Here is a 25,221-nt window from a genome sequence, read left to right as displayed (position 1 = left end):
TAATTAATAATTACTAATTTATAATTAAATTTAATTAATTAAAATAAACTAATAACAAAAATAAAAATAAAACATAATAACAAAAAAAATCCCTGGTTCGGCGGGTTCACGGGATTTGGCCGAATGAGCAGGCGGCAAGGGAGAAAGTTAACCTTCACAGCAAGCGAGCTCCTCTCCCTATTTCTGATCAAAATTTGTAGCTTCTGATCCGACCGGAAGAGGAAGTCGCAAAAGGAGCAAAGTCGAACGACGGCAAAGGAGGCGGCGAGCTCCCGTTGTTTAGTCCGATCAAAATGTCGTAGCTTTCGACCAGACTGGAAGGGAAGGTCGTCGAGGGGACGAAGTCGACCAGCTATGGAGGAGGCGCGAAAGGGAGAGAGTTTCCTTCCACAGCAGCGAGCTCCCCTGTTCTTGCTTCCGATTTAAATGCTGTAACTTCCTATCCACAGGAAGGGAAAGTCGTCTGAGGAGCGAAGTCGAACAGCGAAAAGGAGCCAGAGGAGCAACGTGAAGGGGAGAAAGTTAACCTCACGGGTAGCGAGCTTTCCGTCGCTGCTTACGAAATGGCGTAGCTTCTGATCCAGCCAGGAGGGAATGTCGTCAAGGGAGCAGAGACGTCATAACGAGAGAGCCGAAGCCTTCCCTCTCTCGTGTATTTAACGACGCGCGAGTCAAGCGGGATCGTGCGAGCAACGTGGGAGATGCGATGCTAGATCGTGCGAGGTATGGCACCAATAGGGGAAAGTCGTGCGAGGCTCAACAGACAGGTACGCACGATCCTCTTTTTTTATCACAGGTCAACAGTTGCAAAGATGAGGATACTTAGGTGGATGAGTGGCTTTACCTTTAGAGACAGAATGTGAAACGAGCATATACGTGAAAAGGTTAGAGTATCTCTAGTGGAAGATAAGATTAGAGAGAATTGCCTTAGATGGTTTGGTCACATAAAATGCCGATTTTCCAATGACCTAGTTAGGAGAGTAGAAGTATTAGATTTGTCTTATGATAAGAAAGATAGAGGTAGACCTAAAAAGACTTGGTTATAAAATATGTAAATGAGATAGGAGACAATCGAGAAAAATGGTTCATCTAGCCAATCCCACATAGAGGAATAAAAGCTTGATGATGATAATGATGTTGTATCATCACCTTGTATAATTCATTATTTTACGTGAACCTCGATTTGCATACCATTGAACATACACATGCATTTTCAAACTTTCACTCGTGTAGACAACTCATGCAATATGGATGTCCTTTTGATGCATTTATATTTTGGTTTATTCTATTTTGATGTAATTTGAACAATATTAGTTGTGTTTTATGTTTTTTTAAAGCTATCCAATGATGAAGAACATCCAATGATCATGGTAGGATGTGCTTGGGCATGGCAAGGCTTGGGTTTGCTTGCATTTGGGTCCTTTTTGTCCTTTGGGCTGTTTGTTGTATTTCGGTTTGGGCCTTGGCTGTTCTCGGGTTGGGCTTTGGCTGCTTGGTTTTGAGCTAAAAAAGTTGGGTTATACTTGGAGCTAGCTCATTAATTCTTGAGCTGAAGTTTAGCTCATTATTTGGAGGAGTAATTGCACTTCCTATCATATGCAAATTTCAGCTCATAAATTCATAAAGGTATGTGGAGTGGAGCTTGTTTCTTCCCATTCTTGTGTCTCCTTGGTTTCTTCCTTGTGAATTATTGCTGTGGGTTGGTTGTCTTTTCGGTTTTCTCCCTGGTTGCTTTCCCGTGACTCCCTCTGTCCCGTTTCTTGTGTTGGCTCCTCAGGTCCCTCTCTGGCGGTGTTCCTGTGGCTCCCTAGTTGTGTTTCCTGTGGCTTTCCTTCCTATTTTCTGTGCAGATTTTGGGGGCTGTTGTGGTGTCTTTTGGCCCTTCTTCTTCTCCTTACCTGATTGGTTTGGTTGGAGGTTGATGTTGGTTGTTTGGCTCCCCTTTCTAGCTATATATATGAGAGGATTTTGTCATGGAAAGGTTGTTGATGAACTTGAAAGAAGTTGTTAAAAACCTGAGGGTTTCTTTTCTTGGAAAAGCTTGAGAGCTTGTTCCACCCTCTTTCCTCATCTCTATTTTGTCTTGGCTTCTAATCTCTTCTTCTCTACGCAAGTTCCACTCCACCTATATCCTTCTTCAAGAACATTTGAAAGTTGTTTGTTGGCTGATTTTGGGAGACATTTGCTGGAGGAGTTTGTTAGGACGTTGGAACCTTTTGTAGTGATGGACCCTCGGTTTGCAAGCCTAAGCACTATTTTCATATATTTTCCTACTCTTGTTGCATGTGAGGAAATCGCTTGACGGTTGTTCTGAGGATAGCATTTTTATGTTATAATTTTGTTTCGTTTGATTTAACTTTTCATTTATCTGGATGTTTGTTAGGATGTTTGCAAGTTAAAGTAAATCGAGTTTGATTTTTATTTTGTCCTTGTGTTCTCCAACTTTGCTTTTCTTTCTAGTTTGCTTACATCACCTTTCTAGATATTTTTTATGTTTCGAACATAAAGCATTACCCGTTTAGCGAATGGACATCATTCAGGTGACTTCGCTCAACGTCATGCTCGTAGTCAGTCATTTTCGCTCATGTTTACTTGAATCAAACATGAGGATCCTATTAGGATAAATTCGACATTTCAGACTCAATGACATAGTTTATTTCATGATCAGACATCGTGTGGATAATTTTGCATAGTGTCGAGCTTGTCCACCATCGTGCTCCTTGTTACTTGATCTTCTTGCACGCGAGCTATTCCTTCTTGATAAATTCGACGCTCTGAACAAATTGGTGCAACCTATTCCACAAACGGATGACATTTTGAGCGATTCTGACCATGAGTAAGGCATTTCAAGCTTGTCATATGACCTCGTGTTTGTTGATTATATTCCTCGGTGCACTCAATTGACCGTGCAATGCGTATAAAGGTCAATAAAATGCATTCTTCTTCCTCTTTTACTCCAACTTGTGTATGCAAAGTTTTTCTTCATCTTCTTCTTCCGCTCAAAGTTTATGAACCCTTTCTATCACAAATTCGCATATATCAAGTTGGCATCAGAGCATTCTTTGCTCCATTAAATTAGCATCAGAGCATTATCATTAAACATTGCCAACATTAAATGACATTAAAGCATCGGGCATTTATCTTCTACATCTTTTTTTCCTACATCAATTAACATCAAGGCATCGGTCATTTATCTTCTACATCTTTTGGTATCAACGCATCATCATCAACCATCATCTACATGAGGTTCGATAAATTCTTAACAGCTTGCTTTGGATTTTTCAATAACATACCTTCCATTTCTGACCAAGCAAGAGAAAAAACCCTAAAATCAAGTAAAACCACCATCACAATCATGATCTGCCTCCTAGGAGATATCCAAGGATCAGATATCCCATTTAAAATAATATCTCCTCATATCCATAATTTATAATACTTTCACACCAAATTGCGTGACTATATCCATTCCCGTGACTGCCTCCTCTCAACGAAACTAGCATTTCCTTCACTAGGTTCTCTATTTCTTGAATGCTTATTCTCGAGGTTCACCAACCCACATGTCTCATGTCCACCTGTGATAGTACTGATAATTATAATACAAAGGCAAGAAAAACATGGGAAGAATAGAATGAAATGTTTCAGAAATTTCTAGTGTTGTATTAGCATTAATGATTGAAAACTTGATAAGCAGTCTCTGTATTCATGTTATGGAAATTCCAATGTGCCTGCAAGACATAAATGAGTATTTACTTATAATTCAAATTCTAAGTAAGAAATCCAGATTCCGTGATTAAATAAGCAGCTTGACATTCTGCAGCATTATTAGCATTGACTATTTAGAAGAAATCACAAGCAAAGCATTCAAATGATGTAAAAAGAAAAACAACTTACCTGCTATGCTCTGAGCAGAAACAACTCCTAGTTCATTTTTTGCAGTAGAAAGGTAATAAGCCCTTGCATCTCCGAGAGAAAGCTTCATAGATAATTAAGTTATACAATTCCCATTATCCGTTCTAAAGCGTATAAGTCTTTCAAAAACCATAGGTAGCTGATACGTGATAATGTAGTAAGTTAAATACTCATGTACTCGGCCATGCCATATGTGAACATGAGATGCTGTGCAACAACAGAAATGTATACAGAAGGCTACAAAACTTAACAATTTAGGTGAAGGTGTTGAACTTTCAAATGCTTTAAGAATAAAAAATCGAATATGGGGAACCAAATTTAGGATACAACTTCAGCTTTAACAATGTCACCTGGCCGAAAAGACTGGTACATATCAACTTTATCAATTTCAGTTGCCCTGACATCTTGCTGCCTGTGAACATCAGAATACAAAATAGATGCCTCGATGGGGTAAAAAGTTAAACTAGCAGCAAAAGTAAAGCTGGGACTGGGAATGACTACAACATCCTAAAATATAAAAATATGTGTGGACAGTCAAAGATATAACAATATGTGTGATTAGACGAATTCTATTTTCTCTAATACGGCATGATGACAGCGGCACATATTTGATGCATACAAAGGAATGATGTAATAAAATGCTTTGTTCGCCCAAGAAAAAAAGCGCCCGAACCCAGCCTTCTAAAATAGGTTTTCATTCTACAAGATGTAAATTAATTTTTTAATTCATCAGATTTTCCCTGATGTTTAGGTCAGAGTTTATTTAAATCTGAAATCTAAATTTCCTATGAGTGTAAATCGTTATAGTTAATTACTTAATATAGTTCTAAATTTAAGCTTAGTATTCTGATATTTGTTTGAATTAATAAGAGATGTTTGTGAAGGATGAAAATATACCTGATCAAAATCTCATGTTTCCGTCATCTTGGGAATGCCAACGGTCTCAATCTACCAACGTTAACAAACCATAGGTCATAACGTTCAAAGAATCTGATTAACAATCATATTATTTAGATTTTATTTAATTATGACTTTGGTATTTAATTATTTGATGAGCTTTAATAGTATAGGAGCTAGCCTGAATGTAATTTGTGTTGCGGCTTTCATCATTGAAAGCATGAATTTAATTAGGATGGGGACTTACATCCAATGGGAAGGCTGAAAGGTTTAAATTTCATTTCAATGGATTTGATGGCTTTTCTACCAATCTCACTGAATTTGATAGAAGTGGGGCTTTGATAAGAATAAATTACATATTGTTTTATGTGTTTTATTTTCTAAAAAAATGTATTATTTTAATTATTTTTATGCAAGAAAAAATAAAAAATGACAGAAATTCTAAGGAGACAACTACGTCGCGGCGTCCAACTAAACAACGCCGTAGCGCTACCTTTAATGTTAACTAACACATTAGCGTTGTCCCTAACACATCAGCGTTGTATGTCTTGCGAACGAACGTTATTTTAATGATTTTGACTATTGGTCAACTCACTTTTGATAACTTTCACACAACATCGCATCTTTCACTTTAGGGTTTTCATCGTGTGCAGCTAAAGCGAAACACATTTATTGCAAACAATTAACCTTTCAATATATCGTTTCTTTTTTTGCTTTTTTGTCATCATAGCTAGTTGCTAGTATAGATGTTTGGCCCGAAGAATTTATAAAAATGCAATAATTGATATTATAGGAGAGTATGTATCAGAGACTCAACTTAAATATCAAATTTATGGTCGTTTCGGATCGACTATAATAGCTTGCTAAACCAATTGAGTTGTCATATGTCTAATGCTTTGTATTAGTGGACTCGCTGATGATGATTTTTGTTTATAGCATGCAAATTGATTTTAGAGTTCCTTCTGCCTTTGTTTTGTGCTGTGTATTTAGCGAAGGGTTAATTTATGGTTCTACAATCCTATGCTTTATGTGACGGTCTTGGTGAATGAGTCAAATTGAATTTTTTTCATTAACTTTTCAGGCAATGTGAAAACCAACCGCCCTATATTTATTGTTTTGATAAACTTGATATAAAATACATGTTAATGACCTAACCCTTGGGTTTAGGTTAAATAGACGGTAGAGAGCCATTGTTCTTCTATTTCATGTGTTTATGGACTTGTTGATGATGAAATTCCCTCATTCATCTTCGGGCCACGAATAAACTTTAAGATAGCTTCATTAATTAGTTCTTTGTTTTTTGTTTATCAAGCTAGTTGAATAGAAGAGGTTCCTTTAATTTTTTCTTTATGTGTGATAGACTTGTTAAAGGAACCAAAAAATTGACTTTAAGAATAACACCAAATTTAGCTTGATGTCTTCCTTGAGATAATGATCATTCATCTAATGATAATTTTTGCTTTTGGACCAATTGAGAAGATACTTGTACTAATCAAATTCGGTGAGTCGGAACTTTGACAGCTTTTTTCATCAAACTTAGCAAAGCGGGGGGTTAACTTACTGCAACCTTTCTAAATGGCTTGTTGAGTATAGAGGTGGCCTTATTGAGTTCAACCTCTTGTTTGCTTTGCATATTAAAGCTTGCGGCCTTGAAAGTCTTCTTTCTTAACCTTTTAAATCTAATTTGGTGTTAAAGATAGCATGCCTCATAATTTTGAGAATTTCCTCGTTTATGTTTGTTAAAAGATAATTGACATCCCTTTTTGCCTACTTGGTTAAGTTAGGTTTGTTAATAATGATTTTAAAATTTTATTTCAAAATCTCAGCATAAAGCATAATATTAACCTAAATAAATATTTAAGAATATTACCCATCTTGCAAGGGATTTTTAGATATTTATTTTAAAAAAATTGTCTCCTATCTTGTAGAGGATTTTCATACAAACTTTTAGCAAAAATTTGTCTCTTATCTTGTAAAGCATTTCCCTCATTTGTGAGTCCGTATTGAATAGCAATACAAAGTGAAGGTAACTCAACTGCAAGAGGAAATATTATTTCTATTCTAAAAACTAGAGAATATGGGATCGCTTGTGTTGTTTTATTAGTGTGATATGCCTATAAAGTTTATTAGTTTATACTGTCATTCTCTCTTATTTTTTGAGACAATTTTTTTACCCAAGTTCTTATTAAACGCACAGCCAAACTATTGGCTCTTGTATTATATATTCAGTAGTGACAATCTATTTTATATCGCTCGATAAATTGACAGATCTTGGCACTCTTAAAGGCCATGCCATTGTCAAATATGATTCAATAGTGCACCACAAATTGATAGAAAATATGACCTCGAAAGAATTTCATCACATCGTCTACTTTAACTTGTCTCAAATAATTTTTTTCAGCCAATTTTGGGAAATAATCGATGGCAACAAGGATAAATTGATACCCTCATGAAAAAGGTGCATCTATAAGTCAATAAAGTTGATGCCCTAATTTTCAAATGGCCATAATACTGCTATATGAAGTTGTGGGTTACTTGGTCGATGCAAGGTGTCTTAATGAACTTAACATTCGTGAAACTTCTTAGCATAGTTAATATAATCTTGAATCATATTAAGGCAATAGTATCCCATATATTCGCTTTTGATTTTAATTTTTTGGACCAAATTGGTGTGCACCATATAACCTTCATGAATTTCAGATATAAATTTTTCACATTTATCAAGACCTAACATTATAACAATATTTAGTCATAATCTACATTATAAAGTGTCATTTATGAAGGCATGCCATAATACTCTTCAAGATATTTAGGAAGAAATACTTATCCTTAAGTAGTCTACCTTATATAAAGTATATGATGAAAGATTCCCTCAAATCAACCTTATCCGCCACAACTAGACTCTCTTGAGTTTCCTTAGCTTCACTAGCTTGAAGGAAGGCTGGGATTAATACATGTTTATTTTGGACTATTATGATGATTGGATTCCAATGAGGATTTACCATTTTCTTGGGTAACTTAGCTAGCGAGTCGACTTTATCGTTCTCACTATGTGCAACTCTGGTAAAGGTTATATCAGTGACTTGTAGTAGAAGGTTGCAATTATCATGAAAATCTAAAAATTCTAGATATATGGAGATTCTTAACTTATAATTAAACAAATAGCATGTGCATTTGAAGTTAACAAGCTTGAATCATAAGCATGTTTGATTGGTTGTATTGATGATACTTCATCAAAATAGAACTCCCATTATAGAGGAATTTATCTTCACCCACTTCAAACATTTTTTCAACTGATAATCCATCATTAAGCATGGAATCTATAGGTAATGGATGTGAAGCTAAGAAGTCAGTTAGGGCTTGTCCTTTCACAACCTGTCATAGTAGGTTTAGTCATTAAGAATTTAAGAGGGACCACTTTAGCTATTAAAGTTATCTTATAGGACAATGTTTTTCAATTAGTATGTTGCCTCCACCCCTACTAAATGTCAACAAAAAAGTATTTTTCTTTTCCATCTTCATTATTTTGAGCAAACAATGCTCTGACTGATTCCTCAAAAGCCATTGTATATAAAATTAGTGGTTTTCCTGAGATAGGTGCTACAAGGATTGAAGGATGAAATAAACATTATTTTGTACTATCAAAAGCCTCTCGACAAACATTATCCCATATAAAAAGGATATTTTTCTTCATCAACTGGACAAAGGGTTGGCGTATATCTAAAAGATTAGATATGAATATTCTAATATATGCCAACTTTCCTTGAATAGAACTAAGTCCTCTTAAAGTTTTCATTGCGCCATTTCCACAATTGCTTTGATTTTAGCAGGGGAATTTCGATTCACTTATTATATACAATAAATCCCAAAAATTTTCCATTTGAAACACCAAAAGTGCATTTTAGCATATTAATTTTAAGATTAAACTTTTTGGATTCTTTCAAATATAATTATAAAGTCATTTATATGCTAATAATGAGCCCTACATTTACAATCAAATCATCAATATAACACTATTCTTGTTTTTGTATGAGATCATCAAGACACGGGTCATGACCCTCGAGTAAATGGCTCCAACACTTTTCAAGCCGAATGTCATAACTTTGTAGCAGTAGATGTCGATAGCAGTGTGGAATGAGTTATATTTCTCATCTATTGGATCCATCTTAATTTTATAGTAACCTGATGACCCATCCATAAATGAAAACATATCATAATTTGATATATTATTAACCATAAGTTTTGCATTTGGTAGCAGAAAGCTAGCCATTGAGTATGTTTTGTTTAAATATCGATAGTAAATGCAAATATAGATTTATCCATTATTTTTCTTTACACAAATGATGTTAGCAATCCAATCAAAATATTTTTCTTCTCAAATGAACCTGACTCAAAGAGCTTTTTTGATTCAATAATGACTTTTTATTCGAACTCATACATCTCAGTGCTTGTTAAACATGTGGCATCTTAGGATTGATGGAGAGCTTTATGGATTGCTACCTCTGATGATAAACCAAGTACTTCAATATAGTTACATGCACCAATCATTATACTCAAGAAATAGTATTTTTAGCTCTTTTGCCTTTTAATGTGAGAGATTAACACTAAGAAAAGTGGGTTTAAGATCCTCTTCTATGCCCAAATTTATCTCTTTGAGTTCATCAACAGTAGCTTAACTGTCTTCTTTAAATTCTTTTGGAGCTTGTTTTTGGCCAACAATTAGATATTCAAGTTCATTTTTAAACTCGGAGAGACCAATCTCATCACATGAAATATTACAGCAAGTATCATGAAAGGTGCAAAGATCGAACATACTCAACATCTTAGGTGGTAAATCTTTCATATCCAACAGATATCTGGGCATATTCCCTGCTCTGGAGTCTTTTAATATAACAAGTTTGCATGTTCGTTTGCTCAAGAGGAACATTCCTTTCAATAAGTTTTCTTTAAAAGGGCTAAAAGTACTGAGGGATGATTGGTGGTGGTCTCTTCTTCTTCCAAGTCGTCATTTTCCCAATCAAATTTATGAGGAATATAATTTGATATCCCTAGAATAGAATTTCATGGTTATCGTGATCCTTGAAGAAACATAGAAGACTTTTAACCTATCTATATTGGTGGTTAAAGATGAAGTTAATGTTTTGGCATGTGCAACTGGCACCCTCATCATCCTTATAGTATTCGTGGAAATTCGAGAATCAACTACTCTCACCGATGAGATTATGGTTTTCTTTAACTGCTTGGATATAGAGCTGGGCTGAGGATCCCCTTCATTTAGATCCATCATGATGCCATTAAATTGATAGAACAAATAATTCTCCTTCATCATTTTCAGTGTTACTATCAAGGTGAGGTGTTGAATTAGGCTGCTTTAATTTATGACAATACTTACTTCTACCACAATGATCAAAATGATTGGCCATTCAAGGACTTGATAGTCGTAGAAATGTATGGTTCACATACCAATTATACAAAAGCATCACAATAAGCCTTTTCAGAACATTATAATTTAATTTGATGTAATTTTGCATGGTTACTAGTAATTGAAACGAATATTAATCTATAGTTAGGTATTTTGGATAAAATAGCTAAAATATTATCTGCACCACTTTACAAAAAAGGTGAAATCAAAAGGATAAAATAGCTAAAATATTATCTGAACTAAATTTTCATGAAGAAGCAACTTAATAGAAGTAACTTGGCTGAATAGCTTGCTGACTCAAAAGTAAGATGTCCTACCTAATAATGCCGGTAAACTTTTCCTTAACAGCCTTTGATTCAACACACATTATATCAGCTGATGCCATTCTAGCCATTACCCTAGTCACCTGCAAGTAGTAAACAGTTGTGTATTGTACTTGAATTGTAAATAGTTACTATAGTAGCAAACTGATATTTTTTATTTATAATGTTAACATCCAAATTAGCATTTATGGAAAAAAAAAATCTAAGAGTGAGAAAGTAGAGTGAGAAAGTGTGGGATTTCGACGTTCTGTTTTTCAAATTTCCAATTCGCAGTTTTATCGGTCTCTGATGGCGGCGAACGGTTGCTGGCCTCCTTTGGCCGGCGGGCCGTTTGAGGAGCGGCGCTCCTCTGGACGTTCCCTGATTGGTAGTGCTCGTGGTGTTTCATCTTCTCCTCCGGCATTTGGAGATGGCAGGACAAATTTCAACCTTAGTGTTAAGCTAAATGCCAAGATGAACAAGCCCTTAATCATTAATGAGGGTGGTTTGCTTTTGAAGAAAAAAGATACTGAAGTTGCTGGTAAGGGGAAGAGAATTTTGTTTGAAGACAATCTGGAGGCTTTTGGTTTGACTGGAATGGTTCTGTTGCCTAAGGGGGATATGGCGACTTCTCCGTCGTCAAATTCTAAAACTGAAGCAAATAAAGATCTCAATGTAGTGAGAAGGTGTCCTGTAAGTTGTAAGAAGGAAGGTTCTCTACCGAAAGGTGCTAATGGGTCTAGTGAATCTAATGTTAGTGGAATGAACAAGGTTCTAGTCACTGTAGGTATTACACACTGTGATCTGGAGGAGGTTTGGAAATGCATAACTGGCGATCTTGCCAGATGCGATGAAGTTAATGCTGATTTGCCTAATCGCCCTAAATTAGGAAATTAGCAGAATGCTTGGGCAAAAAAAGATAATATCAGAGTTGCTGATTTAGATTTTAGCAACTGTTTATCAGAAGATGGAAAATCAGTTAAGCTTCATGTGCAAAACGTTTTAGAGAATTCTAAGAAGCTTGAAAACTCCTTAGTTATAAAAATATTTGGTGGTGAGGCTCCATTTTCTTCAATAAGCTCTGAATTGAGGAAACAGTGGAGTCAATATGGGAAATTCCATCTCACGGTGCTTGGAATGGGATGGATACTCTGTTCGTTCTATGATCCTGAGCATCTGGAAGTTGTGTTAACTAAATGCCCCTGGTTTGTCAATGGCAACATTGTGGGACTTGATAGATGGACCCAAAGTTTTTCTCCAAACTCGCTCAAAGGACTAACTGCTCCAATTTGGATTAGATTGCCCAACTTACCACTGCATTGTTGGGATGAGATAAACATATGTCGTATAGCTTCCATGGTTGGTAAGCCTTATTTGATCGACGACAACATGTTTCAATGGTCCAGAAGAGAATTTGGGAGGGTGTGTGTCCGAATTGATTTGGATGCAAAACAGCCAACAGATGTATGGGTAAAGGAGATGGAGACAAATTATATCAGAAAATTGAGTACGAAAGGATTCCTAACTTTTGTTTTGAATGCGGAAAGATTGGCCATGTTAAAAAGGATTGTGCCAAAGTAATCATGGAGAACAGGGTGAAGTCTTCAAGGCTTGTAAATACAAATACAAATAATATGGTGGAAACTAATACTGTTGAAGGAAATTAGAATCTGGTTATAGATGGGGAGATTGACAAAAAGGAGTATGGGCCATGGATGTTGGTGAATTATGGGAAGAAGAAGTTCAACAGTAATGTGTACAGATAACCTGTTTCTCGGGTTGAAGGAAGGAGAAACTTTGTACTGGTAAAGAACAGTGATAAAAGAGAGGAAGTCAGCAAGTTAAACAAGCCTATTGAAGCTCAGGAAACTGAGCAGCAACATCTGTCTTGCAATAAAACAGATAACTTGGATGTAGATAGCAATAATGCTTCAGCTGTTCCGGAAATCAGCAAGCCTGTGATACTCAATGATGGAAATTGCTTCAATGCACTCTTAGATCTTGAAGAAGAAGGAGAGATTATTCAATCAAAGATCGACAAAATAGTTGGTGAGGAGGTAAATAAATGTAATGGTACTAATGTAATAGCAATTGCTGCAGGAAATGAAGATATAGATGTTACCAATTAAGTAATCTGTGAATCTGAGAATACTGAAAGTGGAGGGAAGGTTGGTTTTTCTTAATTAACAAAAAAGAAGATATCCAAACAGTTGAGGGAACTGGGGCCAATCAACACTCTTCATCCAGAAGCAGAAGATTGGAGCTTGAAGGGAAAGGTACTTTGGGGAATAATTCCCCTAATCTCAATTAATGTATTCTATAGCATTTTGGAATTGTAGAGGAGCAAGGAAGAAGAGTGCTTCTCTATATCTTAGGGAATTTGTTAAAATTCATGGAGTTTTTTTTGGGTTTCTTAGAAACCAAATTGACTTCTATTGAAAGAAATGAAGTTAATCTTATGATTGGAAACGAATGGGATTTTTTCTATGTTCCTTCATCAGGGCTATCTGGTGGCATTTTGATTTTGTGGAATTCAAATCTTGCGGATTACTCAGTTGTTGATTTTTCTGGTCAAGTGATCATTGGAGATCTAAGAATGTTTAACAAAGGTATGTGGAGGGTTGCCACGGTCTATGGAAGTAAAGAAATGCAAAAGAGAAGGGATCTATGGGATATGCTGGATAAGCATACCACTATAGATGTACCTATGGCAATAGGTGGAGATTTCAACTGTATAATGGCCAAGGAGGATAAAATAGGAGGTAGAAGGTTCTTTTTTTCTCAAGGACCAAAGGAGATGAAAGAATGCTTGCTTAAAAATGATTTACATGAAGTTGGTTCATTGGGCCAAAATTCACATGGTGCAACAATAAATGTGATGGAGCAAGGATACTTGAAAGATTGGATAGGTGCTTCATCAACTCCACTGCAATGAGCTCCACCCATCATTTGGTTGTGAGGCATTTGGCTAGAATAGCCTCGGACCATTGTCCAATCCTTTTGAACATTCTTGATTTTATTCCAATCTCCAAAAAGAACATCAAGTTTGAAGAATGTTGGGCATTTTATCAAGCATCCTTTGCGGTGGTGAGGAAGGAATGGAGCAAACAGTTCAAGGGGATAGTTCTCAAGTTCTCAACAAGAAATTTAAAAGATCTTTGAAGTCTTTGTTCTTTTGGAGCAAGGCTAAGTTAAAGGATCTTAACAAGCTTAAAGAAGATCTTATGAAAGACATCATTGACCTTCAAAATAAAGAATCTTCAAATGGGTCTCTCTCGGAATTTGAATACTGGAGTCTCAAAACAAAGTTAAATGAATTATTTGAAGTGGTTAACTGAAGGCTATGATGCACGGACACGGACATGGCGATACGGACACGACACGACACAGACACGGGACACGATTTTTTTTTGAAAATATAAGACACGGGTACGGCGTGGACACGACAATACATTTATATATATATATATATATATTAATGTAATAAGTGTTGGTGCATCATAGGCTAAAGGAGATGACAATTCAAAATTTTTCCATTCCTATGCTAGTGCTAGAAGAAACTCCAATAAAATTATCAAAGTGAAGAATGAAAATGAGATTTTGGTGGAAGAACAAAATCAGATTTAAGAAGTTTTCTTTCAATTTTTTGAGAGGAAATGGGATACAAAAAAATGCAAACTGGATGGATGGCCGGCTGTAATTAATTGCCTGAACAAATGTGATATGGACATTCTGGAAGAAGAATTTACAATTGAGGAGGTGGAAAGGGTGCTGAAACAAATGGGTGGAAACATATCTCCTGGCAATGATGGAATTTCATACTCATTCATCAAAGCATATTGGGACATCATCAAATCTGATCTTCGAAAGGCATTAAGTCAATTCCTTTGCTATAGGGAGTTGAACAAAGAATGGAAGGAAACATTGATTGTGCTAATACCGAAGGTATCAAATCCTCTTCTCCCTTCTAACTATAGACCAATCAGTCTATGTAATTCTGTGTACAAGGTGGCTGCAAGGGTGATATTGAATAGATTAACTGAGGTTACTCCAAAGCTTATTTCAAAGGAGCAAGCGGCATTCATCAAGGGGAGGTCTTTGTCAGATCATGTGTTGGTGGCGCAGGAAATATTTCACAAACTTAGGTTCTCAAAAGTTGCTAAAGGTCTTGTATCTTTCAAGGTAGACATGGAACAAGCTTATGATTCCATATCTTGATCTTCTCTTAGGAAAGCATTGGAGTATTTTGACTTTCCTCCAAAGATTTCTAAACTTATCATGGAGTGCGTTGGAGATCCAACGTTTTCTTTGATCATCAATGGCAATTGCTCAAATTGGATACAAGCTAAGAGTGGTTTTCGTAAAGGTTGTCCTTTGTCTGCACTCTTTTTTATACTTTGCTCTCAACTCCTTTCTAATGCTTCTGCTCAAAGCTCTTGTGGTATTAAAATTAATTCAGTTGGGCCGAGAATATCCCATTTACTATATGCAGACAATGTGATAATGTTTTCTGAAGCTAATAGGAGGGCTGTTAAGAAAGTTAAGAACATCTTATATGATTTCTGTGAATGGACAGGACAATGAATTAACATGTGCAAATCTGCCATATTGTTTGGTAAACATGTGTGTAGGAAGAAGAAGAAAAGCATCTCACGAATAATGGGTTTCAAAATAGTAAAAGAATTTAATTACCTTGGGATGAAGGTTGCTTTAAGAAGACTTGCATGTGATGATTTCCCATTCATTATAGATAAAGATATGAGGATGCTTAACATATGGGGAAGTAAATTGTTATCACTGGCGAGCAAATTGACTTTGGTAAAATCTGTAATGTTGTCTTTCACTACCTTTCATGCTACACACTCACTTGTCCCAAAACGAATATTGGAAGAATTAGACAAACATTGCAGGAGTTTCATTTGGAACAAGACCTGCGTCAGTTGGTCTGATCTGTGTAAACCATTATGTAGAGGTGGCCGAGGTTTGTATTCAAGTATCTCAAAAACACCTGCTTTAAGAGATAGGTTGGCATGGAGATTAATTCAAGACAAAGACTCACTTTTACATAATGTAATGGAGGCTAAATATGGAGAGAGGCTTGACATGGGAAATGTTAGAGGTAGATGCTCTTCCTCTTGGAAATTATTGAATGATGGATATAAAATGCTGAAACCAATTGTTAGATGGTCATTAGTTGATGGAGAATCAGTAGATGCATTCAAAGACAATTGGATAATGTATAAATGTATCAATTTGTGGCCTACGTTTGTTGTTCCACAAGAGGATGAAGTGGTTTTAGTCAAAGAATTCACACTTGATGGATGTTGGAATGAATCTGTGCTGCTGGAAACTTTGGGTAGTGAGTTGGTTAATCTTATCTTGCAGGTGAAGATTATTCAAGATGGGGAGGAGGATCGAATGGAGCTGCTTCAGCAAAAATCTGGAATTTCTATTACTGGATTGGTTTTCAATGCTTCGGTGCAAGAGAGCTGTGAGTTTCAGCATTGGAAGTGAATCAAAAAAGCTAAACTGAATGCTCGGGTGGAAGTGTTTTGGTGGAGATTAAGTAGAAATGCAATCTCGTCACTTCAATTTTTATGGCATAGAAGATTATTGGACAATGCCAACTGTCCTAGAGGTTGCAATGTAATTGAAGATGTAGAGCATATTGCGTGTAAATGCTTGAAGTTAAAAGAGGTAATTCATCATCTAAACCTATGGGGATTTGGAATTCCTATATTTGTTAGCTTTGAAGATTGTCTTAGATGGCTGGAATCTCTTGCTTTGAAGAAAGGTATGATCGTTAATCTGTACTGTAATGCAGTCTTCTTATCTTGGAAAGCTAGGAATAAAAGCATTCATGAAGGAGTGGAAGATAGCCCTGTTTTTATTACTTCCAATGCTATATGTTACACATCGGTTTCCTACAGCTTTAGCCATTTCAATTTGGGCCAATGGGATGTTAACCAGTCGTACAGACTGTCCAATACTTGGCATCCTCCTCCACCCAAATGGCTAAAGGATAATGTAGATGCATCTCTACTTTCTCCTTATACAGCATGTATTGCTGGAGTATTCCGGGATTGCAAAGGTAGATTCCTCTTTGCTTTTGGTAGATCTTGTGTTCATTGGGACATAGCACAATTGGAGCTTCTAGCAATTCATTCTTTGAAGGAGGTGATCAAGGATTGGATGTTCAAGTACAAAGGTATCATCATTGAAGGTGACAATTCGAATATCATTTCTTTTCTTCAAAGAATTTGGAGAAAAGGGAACTACAAAGAAGAGGACCTTGGCTTTCTTAAGGATTTTAATTTTATCATTTTCAATTGTATAGGTAGGGAAAGCAATAAGTTAGCAAATTTGTGTGCTAACTATGCACATTTTAGTAGCTTTAGTTGGGAAGAGTTTTCTTTGAATAAGGATCCTCCTTCATTTTTTAACATTTTGAAGGAGGAATCCACTTTGTAGTTGTTCTTCTTTTTCCTCTTGTTTTTAATATAATGCAAGCTATGGCTTTCCTTTCAAAAAAAAAATTAGCATTTATGGAGATTTCTATTTGCAATCATATACGCATATCTACTATACTTGTATCTACAGAAATCCCTGAAGATTTATCAGTTATAAGAACAGAATTCATAAATAAAGATGGGCCTGGCTGTTGTATGCTATATAGACCATGATATTAAGTGATGGGGTGACCTAGTCAATACAAGAGAAAAGAGGAAAAAGCTATGCGATAGAGATGAATTCATGACAGTAGCGAAGTTCTATGTTGTTATTCATAATAATAATAACATAAAAAAAACAAAGATATTGCCTAGAGACATACCAAAGTTTCATAATAGAAGAAAACCACTAAGTTTTTCCCCTTACATAGCTCTCAAGCAACACATATAATATAATTCATCCAAGTCTATTTTCTAATACAAAGCCATGACATAGTTATAACATTTCCATTACATTTTGATTGATATAAGAAATTTAATCATTCATCCAAGTCTATTTTCTACTACAAAGCCATGACATAATTATAACATTTCCATTAATATAAGAAATTTATTAAAAATTTAATACAAGAGGGATGGCTGACCACATCATGGATCCATGCCGTTTGATTTCAATTTTTAAGTGCTTGAATCTCACCACAAATAACTTGAAAATAAAAATATGATTGGATTATTGATTGAATGAACATTCAGTGTCTAAAAGAAAAAGAAAAGAAGAGAGAGAAAAGGATGGCTAAATTCTCCATGATTATTTCACAATTTCATCTGAGTTAATAAGAAAAGAGAGTTGTTTTATCTTGGTGAGTTCATGATGATTAAAATCCTCCTTGATTGCTCCACATTTGATAAAGACAAATAACAAAAAATTTACTTCTTGGATGATAATAATGATAATATTTCTTTCCATACATGCTTTATGATGCAGAATGTTGGCCATTAAAAGAGAAGTATAATATTAAGTTAAGGGTTGCAAAGATGAGGATGCTAATGTGGATGAGTAGCTTTACTCTTAGAGGCAGGATATGAAATGAGCATATACTTGAAAATGTTAGAGTAGCTCCAGTGGAAAATAGGATTAGAGAGAGTCGCCTTAGATGGTTGGGTCACATAAAACGGCGGCCTTCCGATGACCCTGTTAGGAAAGTAGATGTATTAGGTTTGACTTATGTTAAGAAAGGTAGAGGTAGACCTAAAAAGACTTGGTTAGAAAATATTAGAAATGACCTTTTTTATTAGATTTAGATGAGAATTTGACTTTTGACATGACACAATGGAAAAAGAGGATTCATGTAGCCGACCCCAAATAGTGGGATAAAGGCTTGTTGTTGTTGTTGTATACATGGACCATGGTAATGAAAACTTCTTTTTTCTTCATCTTTGAATATTAATGATATCATAATCAAATTACCCATAATGATAATGGTGATGTGATGCTGACAATACAACACTTTCCAATTTATGGAACTTTCCAAAATGTATAAGTTCTCAAATTTGTAACAAAGTTTTCAAATCTTATCAGCATTCCACCACCCTGTAAGAGCACTGCTTTGGATAGTTAAAAACGTTCATGGTAGGTTAAATGTACCATTGGTTGAATGACATTAACGAGAATTTGACTTTTAATAGGACACAATGGAGAAAAAGGATTCATGTAACCGACCCCACGTAGTGGGATAAAGGCTTGATGTTGTTGTTGTTGTTGTTGGTTGAATGACATTGAGAAGGGAGAAACCAAAGTGGGAAGATCTAGTAGAAAACTAAGGTTTTCTTTATTGGAAAACAAAGCAAAACACAACATTAAGGACACAAAGAAATGAATTAGATGAAGATATTAAGATACTTATGATAACTAACCTTGAACTCAACACGATAAACTCAACTCATTCATTACAAGCAGCCTTCCAAGGCGTTGAGATCCCACTAACGATTCAACATGAGATATGATTCAACAATAGATAACCACCAAGCACTATATTTATTGTAGGATTCAAGGGAAAGAAATACAAAATTTTAGGCAAGGCCAAGAATAACTCTAAATGCAGCACAAGAAGGAAAAACTTATTTTCCATTCAATGCTCCAAAGAGGATTGACACTCACTAAAACTCAACACAAGATGATCATTAAGCATAAAAATTTGATACTCAAAAGTCAAAACTAAAATACATTGAAAGCATGAAAATTTCACCAAAGAAATTCAAGAGAAAAAATCACCAAACTTTTACATCAATCAACAAGAATCCAAGTTTTTAGCTATGAAACCAAATGATAGAGAAGATGGGCTTAGCCATTGTATAGTGTCTGGACCATGATGTCAAGTGAGGTAGTGACCTAGTTAGTACAAGAGAGAAGAGGACAAAGCTGTATGAAGACATGAAATCATGACAACACAGAAGTAATATGGTATTATTCATAAGAAGAAAAGAAATTGAAATGATACAAAGATACTTTCTAGGAAAACTCATCAATGTCACCTAATGTGAGAAAATCGTGAAGTTCACCTCTTACATTGTGATAAGCTTCTTAGCATCCAAGAAGGAAGGCCGCCTTTAGAATAGGTGTAGACTCCAAAAAAAAGGAAGAGGAGGAGACGAAAAATCAAAAAATTTCATTCCATAAGCTTTCATTTACAAAATGAGGGGTATTTTTAACTTAATAGGTAGACCAATTTTATAACAAAGAACTGGTCTACCCAAAACAAACTTAATGGAAAATAAAAGGAATAAACTAGTGCTTATATATATAGGCCAATAACGCTAAATCCTTAAATTTGGAATTTATTTTTCCAAACTATATTATTGACCTTAGCAAGTTGTGGAATATTTTTGTTACTTTTTTCTTTTTTGATAGATTTTTATACTTATAGGTTGGTCTGCCATGTCTATAGCTCATACTTCACACTTTGATTGTACAATTTTAAGTTCCAATAAAATATATTGATGTCTAAAACTGCCATCACCATCAATAATAATCTTCATTTGATAAGCTTCTTGGCATCCAAGGAGGGGCACCTTTAGAGTAGGTGTAGACTCCAAAAGAGGAAGAGGAGAACAAGAAAAATTAGAAATTTTCATTCCATAAGCTTTTCTTTACAATATGAGGGATATCTAAACTAAATAGGTAGTCCAATTTTATAATAAACCGATATACCCAAAACAACCTTAAAAGACAATAAAAGGGGTAAACTAGTGTTTATTACATATAGATAGACCGATAGAACTAAACCCTTAAGTTTGGAATTTATTTTGTCAAAACAATATCGTTGTCTTTTACGAGTTGTGGATCTTTTTGTTCATTTTTATTCCCTAATAGACATTATACTTGTAGGTTGGTCTACCATGCATGTAGCTCTTACTTCATAGATTGATTGTACAATGTTAGGATTCAATAAATATATTGATGTCTAACACATTGCTCCCAAGTAATTCTCAAAATATAATTCATCTAAAAGTCAAATTCTACTAGGAATCTACTACATATTTATAGTTTTTTTCATTATAATTTCGTCAATAAAAATAACACAAAAAAAAATTCTTATACAAGAGGGAAGAATGGCCACATCATGAATCGATGACTTTTGATTTCAATCTTTTGCTTGATTATGTCCACAAATGGATTGGAAATAGAAGTATGATAGTATCCTTGATTGAAAAAGCATTGAAACATTTCATCCTTCCATTTGGTGCCATAATATAACAAACAGGAGATAGGGGAAAGGGGGATAAATTTTCTATTTTTTCTTATAGATTTGGTCCAAACTAATAAGGAAAAGGACTTGTTCATCTTGGAACATTTATGTGATTGAAATCCTCCTTTATGAAGATGATAAAGAACAAAATATTTTCTTCCTTTTGGATGGCGAAAATAATGATAATATTTCTCTTCATATTTGGATAATAGTGATGAAAACAGGATTTTTTTTCATCATTGGATAACAAGAATAATGACAATTAAAATCTCCTATAATGTTGACGGTGATAAAAATGGCAACACAACACTTTCAATTGAGCAAACTCTATATAAATGGACAAGTTTCCAAGCTTACAACAAAATGTCATTCTCTTTATGCATCATTCATTCACTATATCATATTTTTCTATATCCAACTCAAGATTTACAAAAAATTGCCAGTCTCTTCATCCATCATTCATTCACTATATCACGCCTTTCTATATCCAATTCAAGATTTGTTGCATTCATATTCTATATCGTGTGGCTTTCTACATTTACATATAGTTTCGTGTTTTCTAGATTAGTATAATGATACTTTGATATTCAAAAGGAAGACCCCATGAGCCCATTATATAAAAAATATTTATCCTTATAGGTCCCTCTGTTCACCTTATATGGGGATCTTTAATGGAATTTTATGAATTCTCCATGAAATAGGCATATAATTAAAGGGGATTGAGCTATTTGAGGATCACTACTGCTTTTAGAAAACTCTTCAGGGAAAATAGGGAGGCTTTTCTATACAATGAATTCTTCATGTAGTAGAGCTCAAAAGTTTCATAAATTAACTAAACTATGACTGCTCCAATGGCAAAAATGCCTTTGAAAAATAAAAAAGCTTCAAAACCTGAGAAGTCATACACAAAAAATCAGTTCAAATAGACAACTTTGTCGGCATTTATCAGCTAGATTATCAAAATAAGCCTTATCTGATATAAAAAATTACAATATTGGAAAGCTCCCGACAAACATCTAAGCATGAATGTATTCCTGCTGAACCAAATAAACAACTGCTTTTATGCATCCATAAAGTTCATTTTATCATCTTTCCTGTCCAATAGTTATAAAATTAAGAGGAACTTAGACAGGCAATCAACATTTGAGCCTCTAAAGGAGATAATGAACATCCTGTTTCATAATCAACCCATTTACACAATGTGTGAACCCTGTTCCCATAAATGAAAGACGCGGCACCTTTTGCTTCTGCAGTGACTAAATCAGGCAAAACTCCTATGCTTAACTTCATAAGATCAAGCGACTTTCTTCAGCTGCCAACCAAACTTTTAGAAGTGCCAAACTTATCCCACTTTACACTTCTAGAAGCTATTTCTAGGAAACCAAACAACCCATTGAGCATGACCAGGTTATCTAGAGGTGGAGATGGTTCACTCTAGTTGCAGCCCTACCATCACTTGAAGCCAAACTGAACCAAAATGGCCATCAATAGTGATAAATAAAACCAAATAGTCCAAAAGTGAAACCAAAACAAACCAAATCATTTGATTCGGTTGTTTTCAATTCAAATCTTAGTTTAGAGTCGGGAACAAAAAACTACAGTTATGAATGTTGTGATTTGATTGAAATCTGTTTTCTTAGTTGGATTCCATTTAGTTTAGGATACCTTAAAAATATAAATAAAGATTCTATATGCTACAAATTTAAGATCAGCCATTTAAGATTGTGATACGAGTATTATTGAATATTATCGAATCCGCCGGAATAACAGCAACAAACCCTGGACATTGAAATTTCGCATTGTGACCATCATATTCCTCCCTGGCTTAAAGATTATTTCCCAAGGAAAGGATAATAAAGGGTGGGGTTTGAGGGTTAATTAAATGTTACTGTTTTTATTTTTCTTCCTGCAGTGACAAAGGAGTAAAAGTGGTGAATTACCAGAAAAATTAAAGTAATGAAATAACCCGGAACTTTTCTCCTATATTTATCTTCTTCTCTGTTCATATTTTATCTGCCATATTTCACAAAGCAACTCCCACAACCTGTCGACCATTTCTTCAGAGTCACTAGTGAACTCGAATACGCCATATATCTCAACAGTTGGCCCAGGACATAAAATGAATAGTTTAGTCTGCTCAATTCTTTTTTGTTGACTTTCCAAAAATCTAAATATAATTCAAATCAAACCAATCAGTTTACACAACATTAAAACCAACCTAAACTCAAAAAAAGGAACAATTTTTTTGGCTTTCTTTTTTGGATTGAGTTGTTCTTTGGCACCCTATGGACATGCCCGGTACCCTGCCACGGAAGGAAGGGCATTCCTTCACGAGATTTGGATCAAAAAGGAATTGAACACATAAATAATGAGATCATATCTAACAGGAGTTGCTAACGGCAGTTAATTTCCTAAACATTCACTACTACCGACTACAAAGGAATGGAACAAAAATAGCAGAGGCATTCTATCATCCGATTTTTTACTTGATGAATAGCATTCAATGAGGGAATAAGCAAACAAAAAGAGCTGGTATAAGCCAAAATTCTTACTCGAGCAATGACGACAACTCCCGGTTCCGGAACAGCACCGCGCGTCTTGTGACCAACAACTTCCACGGTCAACCTCTGAAGAGACGGGTTCCAAAGAGAGTGCTGATTAATATGGCGGCAGGAAGTGGGAGGCAAGCTAACAAAGAAGAAGGAGAAACACTAACCATAGAAAAGAAGTGAGTCAGCGAGACGTACCTTCTCGGCGGAGTCGGGTGGAGGGGGTACTAAACGACGTTGGCCGGTCAGGGAAGCGTGAATATTCCGGCCATTAGGTGCCAGATAGGTCCCTTTCCCTGCGATAAACTGGGACGAATCTCCCAGTATTTCGCCTGGAGTTGCGATATTTTCTTCTCCCGCAGACATGGCGACCAGTTCCTCTGTCACTCTACGCTTGCGGGTTGCCTGTGTTAGTGAGGTAGGGGTGCAATTCGGTTCAACCATTCGGGTTCGGGTAGAATCCGATCCGACCCGTATCTAAACTTGTCAATCTGAATCCGACCCATTTTTACAAACGGGTTGAATATTTCAACCCGGATCCGATCAGGCCCGATTGCCGGGTTGACCCGGCCGAACCCGCGACCCGTCAGCGTTCATAAAATTTGGCAAACGTGGTCTCAAAATTGATCCCACCTTGAAGCGACTGGAGACGGCTGTGCAAAAACTTGATAAAGTTATAACAACTGGTGTTGATACTTTCCTTCATCTTGTAAAAGACGCAAAGCAGGAGCTTCAGAAGCAGCAGCTTGAGCTGCACGAAGCACGTGAAACAGGATCCTTGCCTAAAAATGATCTCATTGGGCAGGGCAAGGATAAGGAGCTTGTTATGGAGTGGCTGACAGGCTGAGGAATCCATCAAATGAGCATCGGGGAACTCATTTGTACAGAAACATTTCTCTATTTTCTTAAATTAAATGGGTTTTCGGGTTGACGCGGTAACCCGCCGGGTCAACCCCATTTTTATAAACGGGTCGAATATTTCAACCCGGATCCGACCAGGCCCGGTTGCCGGGTTGACCCGGCCAAACCCGCGACCCGGCAGCGTTCATAAAATTTGGCAGACGTGCTCTCAAAATTGATCCCACCTTGAAGCGACTGGAGACGACTGTGCAAAAACTTGATAAAGTTATAACAACTGGTGTTGATACTTTCCTTCATCTTGTAAAAGATGCAAAGCAGGAGCTTCAGAAGCGGCAGCTTGAGCTGCACGGAGCACGTGAAACAGGATCCTTGCCTAAAAATGATCTCATTGGGCGGGGCAAGGATAAGGAGCTTGTTATGGAGTGGCTGACAGGCTGAGGAATCCATCAAATGAGCATCGGGTAACTGATCAGTTGTACAGAAACATTTCTCTTCTATCTATAGTCGGCCATGGTGGTATGGGGAAGACAACCCTTTTGCAACATGTTTATAATGATGAAATTACAAAGGAATTTGGTCGTAAAATGTGGGTTTGTGTTTCCAACAACTTTGATGTGAAGAAAGTCATTGCAGATATGTTGCAATCTCTTAAGATGTCGGGTCCGGGTCGGGTTGTCGTGTCATGTCAAATATCAACTTAAATGTTTGCTTTTCTATTTATATGGCCTCTGTAGCGGCTAGAAATGAATAATACAATTCCTCTATGTTTCTTCATTAGTTCTTTTCCATCTTCCTCTTCTTCTCTGCTAGCTAAGGTGTCTTTCATGATATCAGAGCAATCCATGTTAGACCAAAACTCGACGGCCTCCCACCTACCCAACTCGTCTCTCTCTTCTTCCTTCGCTGACTTCACCGTGCCGATGTCATTGAAGTTCTTGATATCAAATCTCAAGAACTTGATTCCAACTGAACTCACTGCTGATACCTACGCAATCTGGCACCTTCAACTTCTTCAACACTTCACGGCTAACGAATTCGTCAGACATCTCACCGGTGCTTCCACCTGCCCCGCTGATTCTTCACATC

The 25,221-nt window shown here is 36.0% G+C and overlaps 1 protein-coding gene across 2 annotated transcripts in view; it reads right to left on the bottom strand.

Annotated features, from left to right (window-relative positions):
• The window catches only part of LOC110116560 (exosome complex component CSL4), a 39,924-nt gene extending 16,229 nt beyond the window's left edge, over positions 1-23,695 (bottom strand). The window contains exons 1-5 of one of the 2 annotated variants that reach the window (XM_028700353.1): positions 23,473-23,695; positions 23,278-23,379; positions 10,546-10,634; positions 4,237-4,321; positions 3,892-3,973 (exon numbers count right to left, since the gene is read on the bottom strand). In XM_028700353.1, coding sequence (XP_028556186.1) covers positions 3,892-3,973; positions 4,237-4,321; positions 10,546-10,634; positions 23,278-23,379; positions 23,473-23,640 — 526 coding nt within the window. In that variant the 5' untranslated portion in view covers positions 23,641-23,695. The remainder of the gene's footprint in view (positions 1-3,891; positions 3,974-4,236; positions 4,322-10,545; positions 10,635-23,277; positions 23,380-23,472) is intronic. The other variant, XM_020850202.2, reaches the window with a different exon arrangement.
• Between the last annotated feature and the right edge of the window lie 1,526 nt (positions 23,696-25,221).

The sequence above is a fragment of the Dendrobium catenatum genome, unplaced genomic scaffold (assembly GCF_001605985.2).
Source record: "Dendrobium catenatum unplaced genomic scaffold, ASM160598v2 fragScaff_scaffold_1493, whole genome shotgun sequence".
Taxonomy (NCBI): Eukaryota; Viridiplantae; Streptophyta; class Magnoliopsida; order Asparagales; family Orchidaceae; genus Dendrobium; species Dendrobium catenatum.
This window is presented reverse-complemented; position numbering and strand designations above follow the sequence as displayed.